General features: G+C 43.4%; 1 protein-coding gene across 3 annotated transcripts in view; it reads left to right on the forward strand.

The window, feature by feature from the left end:
- Positions 1–16,328, forward strand: part of si:ch211-127i16.2 (probable flavin-containing monoamine oxidase A) — a 123,669-nt gene that overhangs the window by 26,951 nt on the left and 80,390 nt on the right. For all 3 annotated transcript variants that reach the window (XM_039769668.1, XM_039769666.1, XM_039769667.1), the window contains exons 3-4: positions 12,364–12,544; positions 14,104–14,218. In XM_039769668.1, coding sequence (XP_039625602.1) covers positions 12,364–12,544; positions 14,104–14,218 — 296 coding nt within the window. The remainder of the gene's footprint in view (positions 1–12,363; positions 12,545–14,103; positions 14,219–16,328) is intronic.

Consider the following 16,328-nt stretch of genomic DNA (forward strand, 5'->3'; position numbering starts at 1 on the left):
GAAGTGAGGTCATATGGATCTGGCACGTGGTCTTCCACCATTGGTTCAGTAGTCGGAGGTGACATCAGAGGGACTGGAGCTGGTGTGGCCGACTTCCATTGGCTCAGTCCCGGAAGTGATGTCAGGAGATCCAGGTGAAATCCCCCGGGGATGGTCTACAGGCAAGGGAGAAAAGAGTCAGTGCACTCTGCCACACCCGGCATGCCTCGAACTGCCTTCACTCAAGCCCTTTAGCTGCCTCCCATGCGCGTGTGTGACAAGGCCCCCCCCTTAGCCCAGACCCGGCGGGTCGGGCGACCTAACCGAGAGGTCGTGAACCCGAGAAAGAGCATCAGCGTTGGCGTGGAGAGCACCCCGACGATGAACGGCGAAAACTTGTACGGCTGCAGGTCAAGAAACCACCGGGTGACCCGCGGATTCGACTCCTTGTGGAGGGCCATCCACTGTAGAGGTGCATGGTCCGTGACAAGGGTGAATTCCCGGCCCAACAGGTAGTACCTCAGCTGAGTAATCGCCCATTTAATCGCCAGAGCCTCCCTCTCCACCGCAGCATACCTGGTCTCCGGTCCAACAGTTTCCGGCTCAGGAACATGATGGGGTGCTCCACACCATCGACGCTTTGGCTCAGCACGCCCCAGGCCTGTGTCCGGCGTCCGTCTGGAGGATGAAAGGCAAAGAAAAGTTAGGTGCCATCAAAATAGGTGTGGACGTAAGGGCCTGCTTTAAGTCACCAAATGCAGCGCCTGTTTTTTCAGTCCATGCCACAATGTTCGGGGCCCTCTTCTTTGTTAAATCAGTCAAGGGCGCCGCTCTCTCCGAAAACCGGGGTACAAACCGGCGGTAGTACCCGCTAACCGAAAGGCTTGGACCTGCCGCTTGGTTCATGGACGGGCCATTTCAGAATGGCATCAATTTTGGAGCACTGTGGCCTTACGGTACCCGACCCACCAGGTAGCCTAAATATTTGGCCTCGCTTAATCCAAGAAGCATTTCTTGGGATTAATCCGAGCCCGCCTCACCAAGTGTCCGTAATACCGCTTGGACATGCTGTAGGTGTTCCTTCCATGTGCTGGAATAGATGACCACGTCATCCAGGTAGGCAGCACTGTATGAGTTATGAGGCCGAAGCACTTTGTCCACCAGACGCTGAAAGGTTGCTGGAGCCCCGTGTAACCCTGATACTGCCAGTGTCCGCTAGGGGTACTAAACGCGGTTTTTACCTTCGCGGAGTCCGTTAAAGGAACCTGCCAGTACCCTTTCGTCATGTCAAGTGTGGTCAGGTATTGAGCCTGTCCAAGCCTCTCGAGGAGGTCGCCCACGCGTGGCATTGGATAGGCATCAAATTGGGAGACTTGATTAAGCCGACGGAAGTCATTGCAGAACCTCCAACTTCCGTCAGGCTTACCGACGAGCACAATGGGGCTGGACCAGGGACTATAACTTTCCTCAATCACACCTAGCTCCAGCATGCGCTTGATCTCAAGCTCCACTTCAGCCTTTTTTGCCTCGGGAAGACGATACGGCGTTCTCGGACAACAACCCGGGCTCTGTCACGATGTTGTGCTCAATCAGAGAGGTCCTTCCGGGTTCTCACTGACTACCTCCCGAGCGGTCCGGATAACTGTTTCCAGCTCCTGCCGCTGTCTGGGACTTAAGTCCGTGCGGGTTAAGGTCGTGTGTGTGGCGAAGAGTGGCGGGCTGGCGGAGGAGGGATCGGGGTCCCTGTCCTTCCACGGTTTCAGCAGGTTCACATGATAAACCCGCTCCTTTGGCCGACGATTGTGTTGACTCACCAAATAGTCGACCAGTCCCTTCCTCTCCTTAACTTCGTAGGGGCCCTGCCAGTGGGCAAGCAATTTAGAGTGGGAGGTAGGCACTAGGACCATGACCCGATCTCCGGCGGAACTCCCAAGAGACGTGCGGTTGTAGTACCGGGCCTGTGCTGCTTGAGCCTCCTCCATGTGACTTTTAAGGACAGGCCGAATCTTTCCAAATCTATCTTGTAACTGCGCGATATACTCCAGTATGTTTGTGGAGGGAAGAGCCTCTTCTTCCCAGCCTTCTTTCAAAATATCTAATATGCCCCGAGGTTGTCGCCCGTACAGTACTTCAAAAGGGGAGAACCTCGTGGTGGCTTGTGGGACTTCCGATAGGCAAAAGGGGCGAGGGGAGGAGCTGATCCCAGTTCCTTCCATCCTCGCTGACCACCTTACGCAGCATTTGCTTGAGAGTTTGATTAAACCTCTCTACTAATCCGTCGGTTTGAGGATGATACACTGAGGTCTTTAAATGCTTTATTTTCAGTAATCTGGCAGTCTCCTTGAACGTCTCCGAGGTGAAGGGGGTCCCCTGGTCTGTCAAGACTTCTTTGGGGATCCCCACGCGCGAATACCCTAGTAATTCCCGTACGATGGCTTTAGAGGTAGCTGAGCGCAACGGAACAGCTTTGGGGTATCGTGTAGTGTAATCCACGAGGACTAAAATGTACTTGTGTCCTCGGGCTGAGGGCTCTAGGGGTCGGTGGTGTTATGGGTCCACAGCTCGTTGAGAGAAGGCCATTCATTTTAAATAGATAATCACCGCACCCGAGGCGGCTTCGTGAGGGGGGTGTTGTTGTAGCGAGCCGCGGGGCAGTCGTCGATGTGGGCGTTTCTCACCGTGTGCACAGGTGAGGAACTGCCCACATTTGTGATTGCTCCTGTGGCTAATGCTACAGCTGTGATGGCCCCTCACGTTTTAAAAAGAAGCGCGAGTCGGTGTGGAGGGGGAAAAAAAGAAACATTCGGTGAGAAAAGAAAGGAAAAGAGAGGACGGAGGTTACAGGGAGCGAGTGTGGAAGCAGGCGGTGCCGGAGAGAGACAGACACGCGGTGCGTGCATGTGGTGAGCTGCGCGATCGGCTCGTGGGCAGCTGCTGAGGAAGCTGGGTGTTAGGCCGACACCCAGGCGTTTGAGTTGAGGTTGCTCCCGCTGAGTGACCAGGTAGCGGGAGTGCCTAGAGGAAAGCGACGAGCCGCAGAAGGCCGTGGAAAGGCAGCGGAAGTCGGGAGGCTTGGTGGTGGAGTCCCCAATGTGTGCGTCCTGGCTATTGGGGTAATCAAGTCTCGGGGACTGGGATGAGTGCCAGACCGAAGCCAGGGATCGGGAGGTCTCCAGTCTCGAATGTGTGATGTAGGATTGCAGCTGCAGAGAGTGTCTTGCCTGCTGCTAAGCCCAAACGGGATAAGCAGGTGAGACGCTAACAGAAAAGAAGCACCAAGCTTATTTGTTGTTGTTTTTAAAGACAGCTTCCTGATCGTTTTAAACCTCGTTTTTAAGAAGACTTTTTCCAATGGTTTTAACCTCCACGTTTTTTTCATTTTATGGATTATTTATGGAAACTGCACTATTTATGGAACACTGTTTTTGTTGACTGTTTTTAAATAAAAGCACTGTTTTCACTTTTAACCATCCCCTTGTTCAGATGCTTAATTATTGCCTCCACTGACTAGCTCACTCGGTAACATTATCGACGGTGTTGGGTTCAAGGGTTCCCAAACATCAATGGTAGCGTGGAGCCAGAACCCACATCGTCACAGGGTCCCACCAGGTCGACCCCGATTCTGTGGAAGGGAACGTCAATCAGTGGAATAGGAACAAGAGGAGCACGGTCCCTCCTAGGAATTTGTCGCAGTTGACACTCCGGGCAGGAAGCGCAAAAGCGACGAACCTCCTCATTAATTCCTGGCCAGTAGAAACGGAGCTTGATCCGCTCCAGAGTTTTTTCGGTGCCCAGGTGGCCACCTAGGAGGTGGGCGTGTGCTAGCTCGCAGACCTGCCGCCGGAAGGTACGCGGCACTAGCAGCAATCTCGTCTCCTGCCCGTCATGCATTGCTACACGGTAAAGGAGGTCATTATCTAGCACAAAATAGGGGCCCTGTGGCATCGACTGACTAGTGCGCTGGCCATTGACAAGGACCACTGCATTTTTTACAAACTTCAGGGAGTCGTCATTCCATTGCTCCCTTCTAAAAGAAGCCGGCGTTTCTTTAAATTGGAACCGCAACACGGAGAGAGGGTCAGCGCCGACCTCAATGGGCGTGGTTTCCTCCTGCTCCGCGCATTGGTGGATGGCGTGTTAGCCCGCGGCGGCCCGGGATTTGCCACGTCAGTCAGGGCGACCGCTTCGTCTCTCTCTGCCGGCTGATTACACGGCGTGGAGGCAGCTTGAGACGGGTTATCTCCGTCCATAACGAGGCCCAAATTAACCCGGGAGTGGTATGTGTCTCACCGCTTTTGATTTTAGACCAGTCCCGCCCTAGTATCACCGGGTGTGGAGGATCAGGTAGGACCGCTACGGTGAGTTTACGAACTGACCCTCCGTAACTGATGACACAAGCGGCGGACCTGTACCAGTGGATGTCTCCGTGGACACAGGTTATACCGGTCTTAAATTTTAGCCACTGTTGCGGTTGCACAAAGCGGCGGGCAACAATGGAAATGTTGCTGCCGGAGTCGAACAAACCTGTGGTCTTGTGTCCGCTGGACGATCACCACGCCAGTATGTGGGACCGCCAACGGATTAGCCAGAGCACACCAACCCCTCCTCGCCCTCCACCTGCATTCCTCCTTGCCCCCAAGCGGTTTGCGCGCCCGCGGCACCGCGGACGCCAATACGAGCTCCGGATTGTACAGGGAGGGGCTAGGTCTTGGAACGTACCCCGGCTGAGTTTGACATGAGGACGGTTCTGCTCCCCCAGAGTGTGAGGCCGCCCTCTGCGTCTCCATAAGCTCTATGAGCTCAGACATGTTCTTAAACTGCTTGCCCCAAACCGCTGGGTGAAGCCACGGGAAGCGCTTCCAGGAGCAGATAGCAAGCTACCTGCTCTATTATTTGGTAGGGCGTGTTTTCAAATGGCCGTAGCCAATGCCCTACCATTGCCCATAAGGACCAGGCTTGTTTGTTGGTCGGCCGCTCAGGGTCCAACCTCCATTTTTTTATTTTATTCACCTGCCAGTCTGGGGCACCCCTTGGTGGTAAATGGGGCTTTGGTTTCGCAAGGAGGCAGGCACTCTCCCCAAGAGAGCATACTGAGTCCCTTTTGCCTCCCCCCTCCAGGGCAGCCCAACTCTGTGAGCCCCACCCGCACACTCCCTGGCCTCTCCAGATGGCCTAGTTATGAGTGCCGGGAGCGGAGCCCGCACCGGGTCACGCCGAACCACGGGGCACCCTCCCTGCCTGAAGACTCGGCCCCGCACGCCTCCCACCTGGGTATATTGCAGGTCCTGTCCCCTTCTCTTCTGGGACTTCTCCATCCTGCCGACTACGCCACTGTCACAAGAACGAGACATGGACAGATAAAGAGTTGGGGCAGCCACCCATATAATATAGTATCCTGGCTGCAAAAGGTCGTTTTCTCAAAATAATCAGCACTGAAGTGCATTCAACCGAGTCCAGTACAAGACTGAGGAAACAAAGGAAAAGGGGCAGGTTTTAAAGGGGGAGACAGGAAGTGAGGTCATATGGATCTGGCACGTGGTCTTCCACCATTGGTTCAGAGTCGAGGTGACATCAGAGGGACTGGAGCTGGTGTGGCCGACTTCCATTGGCTCAGTCCCGAAGTGATGTCAGGAGAGCCAGGTGAAATCCCCAGGGATGGTCTACAGGCAAGGGAGAAAAGAGTCAGTGCACTCTGCCACACCCCGCATGCCTCCTGAACTGCCTTCACTCAAGCCGTTTAGCTGCCTCCCATGCGCACGTGTGTGACAATATATATATATATATATATGTGTGTATATATGTATATATATGTATATATATCTGTGTTTATATGTATATATGTATAAGTATGTATATATGTAAGTATATACATCTATATATGTATATATAAATGTGTATATATATATATATATATGTACTGTATATGTATATGTGTGTATATTAGAACATTAGAACACTCTAGACGAGAACAGGCCATTCAGCCCAACAAAGCTTGCCAGTCCTATCCACTTGTTTCCTCCAAGAAAACATCAAGTCGAGTTTTGAAAGTCCCTAACGTCTTACTGTCTACCACCCTACTTGGTAGCTTATTCCAAGTGTTTATCGTTCTTTGTGTAAAGAAAAACTTCCTAATGTTTGTGTGAAATTTACCCTTAACAAGTTTCCAAGTGTGTCGTCGTGTTCTTGATAAACTCATTTTAAAATACAAGTCTCGATCCACTGTACTAATTCCCTTCATAATTTTAAACACTTCAATCATGTCACCTCTTAATCTTCTTTTGCTTAAACTGTAAAGGCTAAGCTCTTTTAATCTTTCCTCATAATTCAACCCCTGTAGCCCTGGAATCAGCCTAGTCGCTCTTCTCTGGACCTTTTCTAGTGCTGCTATGTCCTTTTTGTAGCCAGGAGACCAAAACTGCACACAGTACTCAAGATGAGGCCTCACCAGTGCATTATAAAGGTTGAGCATAACCTCCTTGGACTTTTACTCCACAGATCGTGCTATATAACTTAACATTCTGTTAGTCTTCTTAATGGCTTCTGAACATTGTCGGGAATTTGATAGCTTAGAGTCCACTTTGACCCCTAAATCCTTCTCATAAGGTGTACTCTTGATTTTCCGACCTCCCATTGCGTATTCAAACCTAATATTTTTACTTCCTATGTGTAATACTTTACATTTACTGACATTAAATTTCATCTGCCACAAATCTGCCCTAGCCTGTATGCTATCCAAGTCCTTCTGTAATGATATAACGGATTCCAAATTATCTTCTAATCCACCTATCTTGGTATCATCTGCAAACTTAACCAGCTTGTTACTTATATTCCTATCTAAATCATTTATATATATATTAAAAATAGCAGTGGCCCTAGCACTGTTTTACCGTTCATTTAATCATGGCTAGTCGCGAAAAAATTAGAAAATGGAAGGAGGATTACACTGAGTATGGCTTTACCAAAACAATTATTGATGGCTTAATAAAGTATCCATTATTCATAAACCTTCAATTGGTGATCTGTTTTTCTGCGTTAACCTCATATTCTTTCATACTTCTTCTCAAACCAAGGGGGTGCGAAATCGGGATCGTCTGTCACAGGGGGTGCGAGTGTAAAATGAATCGGGAAGCGCTAATATATATGTATGTGTGTGTGTATATATAATATATGTGTGTAAATATATATATAAATAGTTTTACTGTCAAATAATGCAAAGGGTACGCGGCACGTGTTTCGCCCTAATTTTCTGGGCTCATTAGGCGTACACACTCACTACACCCACTCTCGGGAATCGAACCTCGGATGTCAGCACTAGAGGCGAAGCCTCTTGTGTTGCACCACGGCGTGTGCTTCGTTTATTTGACAGTATGTAGATGTGATATATATATATATAAAGGTAACTCCTGTAGCCACAATAAATGCCTTTATTGAACAGACGAACCAGGGGTGAGCAAGTTCCTTTCTACTGCAGCCACAGCCGCGACACTCATAAAAAACATCAATAATAACTCATAAACTTGCAATATTATTTAGGAAAATCGCAACATTTTACTTACCAAAAATTTGGATTATTTGTAAACAAAATCCATCCTCCTCTCTTTCCTCAAAAACAGTTCAATTACTCCGTGGTACAGATTATCCGTGCGCTTCAGTTCCATCAAAAAGTCCCTTTCTATCGCCATCAAAGCTAATGCTGAAATTCAAACGTGCCCTGTTGTATTTCTGGCATAAGTTTTAATTCGTTTTAGGGCTGAAAATGTCCACTTGACAGAAGCAGTGAACACGGGAACGGTCACCGCCAAATATACCAATGTGAACAGCTGCCCCATGCTCTCATTCAGATTTTTCTGATGAAGGAAGTCAAGGAGATCAGTGGGAGATTTTTCCGCAAAATCATCGATGGCATACATTACAGTCAATTCTGTTTTTAGCCGAGACAGATCAAAAACTGCTCCGTGGCTCTTGTGTTAAACTGGAGAAGGCTGCATGCGTGAAATTTTTCTTGTATTCCCGAAACTTCTGGGGCTCAAGGAGCGTGATAAACATCACGTTTTCGTGGTCTTGAAATCTGTTCTGTGTCTGGCAAATAATATTGTCCAGAATCCTCCCATGGAGTTGGCCATAGTGCGCGCGAGGATCTTGCGCTTGGAGCGCTTGCGGTGCGTTCAGTGGCCTCGTAGAGTTCCTCATATCGGCTTCTATCCAATCAATGGGTCTGAATACGGTGACGTTGCCGTATGCCTGCTAGAGGGCCCTACTGACACCAATTCAAAATCTGATTGGTTGAAGCAACAGGTTAATCGACATTTATTCTGTGTTAGAGTGCCTGCACAACGGATTGTGAAGGCCTCTCTGCCTGGCAAGAAATGATGGCTGAAATGTTATTGGTTAAATGCTTTAATACGAAAATACATGCCTGGAAGCAGCACAACCATCGGAAAAAGCTATGAAAGGAAGCGGACAGACTATTTGGAATTATTTAATAAGTATTCATGAACAAAATATAATTAACATCAGTTTGTGATTAAGATATTTTTACTTATGAATGTGCTAAGCACAATCCTTGACCCACGAATATTTACCTTATATGAGCAGGCACTCAATTACATGGAAGGCGTGATGATGGAAGACGCAACTCTGCCTCCCACGGCCATTGAGCTGCAGTCTTTTACAGTATGTGGACGAAAATAAGTTCCAGTTATGACCATTACACGTAGAATTTCGAAATGAAACCTGCCCAACTTTTGTAAGTAAGCTGTAAGGAATGAGCCTGCCAAATTTCAGCCTTCTACCTACACGGGAAGCTGGAGAATTAGTGAAGAGTGAGTGAGTGAGTGAGTCAGTCAGTCAGTCAGTCAGTCAGGGCCTTGCCTTTTATTAGTATAAATGTGTGTACAGTGATCCCTCCTCGATCGCGGGGGTTGCGTTCCAGAACAGGTGAAAATCCGCGAAGTAAAAACCATACGTTCATATGGTCATTTTTATATATTTTAAGCCCTTATAAACTCCCCCACACTCTTATAAACATTTCCCACACAGTTATACAGCATAAATCCTTTGTGTTCTCTTAGATATTAGGTAAGATTCATTGAAATTATGTATATAAACACACTGTTTATATACAGTAAAACCTAAATATTATTTTAAAAATATAGAGCGTCTCCGATTTCACATATGTTACACCCAATACGATAGACAGGCCACCAGAAATAAATACGTACAATGCAAGAAAAATTGTATACAGTGACACTAAACGTACGTACATTAAAATTAATTATGGTTACTCACCAACAATGACACGACAACTTGTCCGATAACGATGAGTTTAATTTTACTGCACAACAAAGGAGAGCGTTACAGCTCCTTTAAAGGAGCATCTTAAGGCGACTGTGTAACACCACCATTGTTCTTCTTCCAGCAGTCTTCAATCCAAATACCTAAGGCAGATTTCATCCGGACTACTGCCTTATTACGTCCACTTACAACTCGTTTTGCACCCTGGTTAAAGGACATTGTGGCCATAGATCTTATATTCTTTTCCTCCTTTTTAAATAAAAAGAATTGTGGACTCATTGATGCCGTAATGGTGTCCTACAGCGGGGTAGCTGTTTCCTTCCTTCAGTATATCCAAAACGTTTACCTTTTCGGCAATCATTAGCATCTTCTGTTGGCGCTTGGGCATGGCCCCTAAAGCAGTAGCAGGAGCAGATAGTTTTCGAGCCATAACAAAGGACTTGACTACAGTAATCCCTCCTCGATCGCGGGGGCTGCGTTCCAGAACCCCCCGCGATAGACGAAAATCCGCGAAGTAGAAACCATATGTTTGTGTAGTTATTTTTATATATATTCTAAGCCCTTATAAACTCTCCCACACTGTTAACATTATTAGAGCCCTCTAGACATGAAATAACACCCTTTAGTCAAAAGTTTAAACTGTTCCCTATGACAAGACAGAGACGACAGTTCTTTCTCACAATTAAAAGAATGCAAATAGATCTTCTCTTCAGGAGCAGAGAATTTCAGAGGGAGAGAGAGAGCTCGCAAAGAAAAGCAAACAATCAAAAAATCAATACTTGTGCTTTTAAGTTTGCCGCGGCATTTTTATAGGAGCGTTAGTATCTTCTAAGCAAACAGCCTCTGTGCAAACAGCCCTCTGCTCACATCTCCTCCGCCAGGCAGAGAACGTCAGAGAGAGAGAGCGAGATTAAAGCAACAATCAAAAAATCAATACATGTGCTTTTGTGCTTTTAAATATGCCGAGCACCACAATAAAGCAGCATTTTTTTAGAGAAGCGTCAGTATCTTTTAAGCAAACAGCACCTCTGCTCACAGCCCCTCCGTCAGAGAGAGAATGTCAGAGAGGGTGAGATAGAGGCAGAGACAAGCAAACAAGCTCCGCGCGGGATGCATATCTTATAGCATTGAGGAGTTTTAGTTAATATGTAATACATGCTCTGATTGGGTAGCTTCTAAGCCATCCGCCAATAGCCCCTTTGTATGAAATCAACAGGGCAAACAAACTGAGGAAGCGTGTAGCATAAATTAAAAGACCCACTGTCTGCAGAAATCCGCGAACCAGCGAAAAATCTGTGATATATATTTAGATGTGCTTACATTTAAAATCCGCGATAGAGTGAAACCGCGAAAGTCAAAGCGCGATATAGCGAGGGATTACTGTATACACAAAGATAAACACAAACGAGCACAAAAGTTAACTCTTTACACAGCAAAACACATTGATGCTGAATGAGCGAGATGAGACGTCCTGGTTAACGCAGCGGAATCGAATTCGGTGATCCGTCTATGAGCCAATCAGCACACAGGAACTTAAGTGCGTGCTCTGATTGGGTAGCTTCGCAGCCATCCGCCAATAGCGTCCCTTGCATGAAATCAACAGGGCAAACCAACTGAGGAAACATGTACCAGAAGTAAAAAGACCAATTGTCCACAGAAGCCCGCGAAGCAGCGAAAAATCTGCGTTATATATTTAGATATGCTTACATATAAAATCCGCGATAGAGTAAAGCCGTGAAAGTCAAAGCGCGATATACTGAGGGATTACTGTATCTATATGTGTATATGTATTCAACCAATACTACAATTTCATGACAATTTAAAAAAAAAAATTGTGAAATACCAAACAAAATAATAACTTGATATATTTTATATTGTTATATGTTACAGTCATATCAAGGTCATTTTATACTGTTGTTCTATACAGTACATACTTTTTGAAATTTAAATAATGTTTTCTAATTGGTATTTGCAAGTATTTCTGGAATTTCTAAAACATTTTTAGGAAACCTCAGATTTAACAATTCAGATAACAAAGCCGGCTCTTATCATTATGTCATGTATCAAATGCAGAGCTAAGAGTATATTATTTATTATAATAGGAGAATCGGTGCTTACTGCTTCCCTCAGCTTCCAGAGTAACTCTAATGAAGTCAAATATAAAAGGTGCCTGTAATCACAAAATTAATAAAGGTGAAAAAACAGAATGAAAACAACAAGTACAGAAAAAATTATATGGTCACACTTTGTCTATTTACATAGTTCTTGAACTTCTGCCTGTTTTGAGCAACATGCACGAAAAAAGGTGTCTAGAAGACAACTAAGGGAAAGAAAATAATGAGGGAATGAAAGCAGCAAGGGAGAAGGCAGTAATGAAAATGAACAACCAGGCGGGGATTGAATTCATGATAGAATCCAACTGAAATGACTGTCAAAGCCAGAAATGCCAAAATAGAATCAGAAAGCCGTAAGTATGCTGCCAAGGTCTTAATACTGGCTTGTTTTAATTATCACTAACTATTTGTTAGCAAAGCTGTCTATGTTTATTGTGCATTTGAAAGATTGGATTCCAGAAATATGCTATAGGCAGGGAGTGATAACACAGTTCATCGCATAACCTTTGCATCACATGAATGGTAATAGAAATATTAATATTTTTATTAATAACATGATAAACAATATAGTCATTGCCATGCAAAAACCGTCACAAAATTATGGCAACAAACAGAACAATGTTAAAAAAATAGAAACAACCACAAAAGCAAATATATATGGTCCTCCTGCAAAACAGACTGAATGCCAGGAAGCCAATGGCCAGAATCATGACACTGCCTCTCCATCACCATTCAGTTCAGGACAAGGAACTACTATGTCAACTGTTTATGCATTGTCCAACTCTAAAGCCATTTTGCCCTCTCTATATCTGTATTTTGTTAATTTTAAACCTATTCTGTTCAACTGCTGAATATGTGTGTTTTGCTTATAGTATTGTGAGTGGAATTATGAAAACATAACATTTTGCTTTCTATTGTTTATTCAGCCAGTGCCAGTTTTTACATTTATACATACAGCTTTTCTTTTTTCTTCTAGGACACAACATTTTGTTCTTGATCTAATTAAAGATCTGGGTCTTGAAATATACCCTCAGTACACAAGTGGATGGAAGTTAAGTCACTTGGGAGGTCCAGACAACAACATCCGATCATATTATTTCAATATTCCATCGATATCTGTGCTAGCCCTTATTGATTTACAGCTGTTTATTTGGAAGGTACCTCAATTAATCTTTCATTTAATACTTTATATAGCTTTTTACAAATAAAATGTATTGGAATGTGAAGTGATGCTGCAACAAAGTGTGTTTGGGGCTATTGTTTGTTTTTTGCTTCTAATTTTATTTTTGCTTTAGCTTTGGTTGCATTACACTGATGACATTATGACTCTATACTGCTGATATATATTGCCAGAAGAACAGGAATCAGTGGCATAAACATGCACCGTCAAGTATGTGTTTCCTGTGTCGTCACAGATTCTACCTAGCACTTGCAAGAAGGAAAAAACTTTTGTTTAGTTTTCGTAAAATAGAGATTGGCACCGTAGGTGCCAGGTTTCACCAAAAAAGTGTATGGCTTTTGATTTGGTTCCTGACTAGCTATAGCTTTATACTTCTTGAGATGGGTGTTGGCAGGTAGTTTGTTTTTGTATCCCCTCAGTGTTGCAGTAACTGTCTGAAGTGACACCTATCCAGCCTCACATAGAGCCATCCTTATTTTTTTTTCAATACACATGGTTGAGTAGATTCCTAGTAGGCTTTATACAAACCCCTCCCAGTTGCTGATTGAGTGTATTTGTTTCATTTTTGTGGAACTGCTAAACACAACCAGTCAGAAAGCTTTCCTGATCTTGTTCTATCTTGATCTACTGAAACATGAAGGTAAGAAGGGAAGCATTTTTTTTTTACCCTGAACTGGACAATTGCATTAGACCCCATTGTTTGCTGAGCATTGTTTATAATATATTCTTATTTTCAATCATTCAGGAAAATGTGGTTTATTTCCAGATTAGTAATGGCAAGGAGATATTGGGTGATATGAACGGCAGTGCTAAACATTGAGATGGTTTTTATCTTTCTCCATTGTGGCTGGGTGTAGGAATGACAGGAGTCAAAAATAAAGTTGGGACGACTACTGGGGCGTCTCATTTAATTTAACTAAAAGCTTCAACAAAAAGCAACTCCTCTTGGCATCTAGACTGCATGCCCTCAGGCTTTTAACTGAACAAAAGGTTCTGCTTTAGTCACAGGTTCAGGGTCAGTTTGTCAGGATCTCCATTCAGCAGGTCGTTCTAATCACAAAAGACACCTCCTTTCGGACAGTTAGTATTCTAATAACTGGGGAACCAGAAGGAACAGAGCTAAGTCGTTTTACAATTTCATGGTGTTGTGGGGAGGGAAGGAGAAGGGAATGTTAGCGACAGTTCCCTCTCTTATCCTGGCAGGTTATCACTCGTTCAAGCAATTAAGAAATTAATATTTAATATTAATATTTCTAAAACATTTACATTTGTAACTCCAACAATAATTCCATAGGTATTATTTTCCAGGTCTTCACTGAGATTTTTTGAGAGGCTCATAATGATCTACACAGGGGGATCTCACTTTTAATACATAAGGTGCTATCTGCCACTCAGGCAATACAATTTTAAATTCACTTACACTAATTACCTTGTTTAATTTCAGCTCATCATATAGTATTGTATCATCTGCTTTGGCCCTTGTGTTATAAATGTACCCCCCAAACTAAATCACTTTTCATTGGATTGTTTTTCCAGATTGAGAGACTAAGAAAAAAAGTGGCTGTCAGAAAAGTTAAATATTGTCCTCAAGCTGCAGAATTTGACAGCATAACTGTGAAAGATTTTATGGGAAGACATCTTTGGACTCAGGGTAAGATGATTATCTATCTATCTATCTATCTATCTATCTATCTATCTATCTATCTATCTATCTATCTATCTATCTATCTATCTATCTATCTATCTATCTATCTATCTTCATTTTAATGACAAATTTTCCCCAAATTGTTTATATTTTATAATTTGCCATTTTGTAGTGATAAAATATAACATAAAACACAAAAAGAAATTAAATATTGCAGTTATCTGGGGGAAGATGTGTGATTATTAATTGACACATAATTATCTAAGAAGTCAACAACCTTTGAAATTGTCAGTCGCGTTCCTCCAAAAAATGTCCTGTAAGGTCTTAGACTTTTGATCGACCTGTCACCGAAAGTGCCCTTGCTTGGAGGTGCTTGTACAGCATGGTAATTTATTGTGATCTGCGTGACTGATTGCTCTGATTTTTTCACAGTTTTTGCATAATATTTTTATTTTGCAATCCTCCAAACAGTATTGAATTTCATTTTATATTTTTTAAGTTATTAACATTTTTATTTTCTAATGAGGTTACAATTGTCCCCAACATGAATGTTTTGAAAACTGTTTTATAATGTTTTTATCCATTTAATAACAAACAGGAGTGCATAAGTCTGTTGTGATTTGTCACATACTGTATATTCCCTAAAAACATTTTTATTCACAGGTTTTGTGTTTTATGAGAAATAAATTCGGGATCTTTGTAACTTGAAAATATGTTATTAACTAGCACTTTCAGTAAGTTTCTGCAGAGGATAGTGCTTCAGAAGACAGCTTTCTGGCTGCCATTGACTGTTGGAGCACCCCCTAGATGGAAGTCACTCAGTACATTAGAAATTACTGTTAATATACACTTTTATCCTAAAATTTTTATGCTTTTTCATATTGAAAACATAATATATTTTGATTTATATTTATGTACAGTTTGTATGTGTTTAATTTTAAAAGCATATGTATGTTTAGTAGTGATTGGAATCTTATGGCTCTTATGGCTCGACTCACTTAAAAGAGCCAGCTCTTTCGGCACCCAAGTGGCTCTTCAGATTTTTTTGGTGCTTAAATTAATGTATTACTAAAAATAACAGAAAAATATAAGTGAGATGAATTAATAACGTACAAAACATACATTGTATCAAATGTTTATTATTTATATGGCTTATAACATGGTACAGAATAATAAATTTTAAGGTACAAAATCAGAACCATCTCAAATTGAGAAAAATATCCAATATTTTGAATTATTTACAGTGAAACAACATAAGCTTAGAGAATCACAAAACAAAATATAAATAATGTTTAAAACAAAAAAGTAGCATCCAGGAAACAGTTTTAGCTAGTCTTTAAAGAAGGTACACTGTACCTCTCTGCACTGATCTCCACAGTGATCTGCTCAAATGGTTCCAGAACCGTGCATGCCTCCTGCAGCACCTCCCATTCCTCTTGGCTCAGAGGATCAACAGGTGCACTCATATACTTTTGGGATAATTTTGTGGGAGAGAGTTTTCCTGCTTGGAATTACATAAAGTGGATTGAGAGCATGAGTAAATGCTCTGAATCCTTTGTCGTCCACGATTGAAAATGGTTGGAAATCACTTGCAATCATTTTAGCCAATTCCTCATCAAGTGTGTTCTGTTTAACTGGAGTCATAGCTTTTTGAAAAAACTGTCTCATAGAGCTGTGGGTTGTAGGTCTAGGTGGTTGTTGTGCTGTACTGGATGACAGTGTAGACATTGACAAACTGGCACTTTCAACAGTTGCAGTAGACAAACTGTCAATTTCATTAGTAGCAGGTTCACTTGCTTGTCATTTTTCTTCCCACTGCACTGATGGATGTACAGTTCTCATGTGACGGTACAGGTTTTTTGTAGAGCCTGTTTGATATGAGATTTTAACCTTGCACGCTCTACACTCTGCCTTTGTATTATTAATGTAATTGAAATGTATCCAAATTTTACTCCGTTTCCTGCGGTCACTCATTTTGTCGCGCGTGTCTCCTTCCCTCGTGTTTCTGTCTCTGAGCGTGTGTGTACTGTGTTTGTCTGTAGCACCACCCCTCCCCCTCCTGCTCAGTGCAGACAAGCATCCTGTAGTTGGCCCATCCCGTGCAGCTTGAAAAAAA

This window comes from Polypterus senegalus, chromosome 11 (assembly GCF_016835505.1).
Source record: "Polypterus senegalus isolate Bchr_013 chromosome 11, ASM1683550v1, whole genome shotgun sequence".
Classification (NCBI taxonomy): Eukaryota; Metazoa; Chordata; class Cladistia; order Polypteriformes; family Polypteridae; genus Polypterus; species Polypterus senegalus.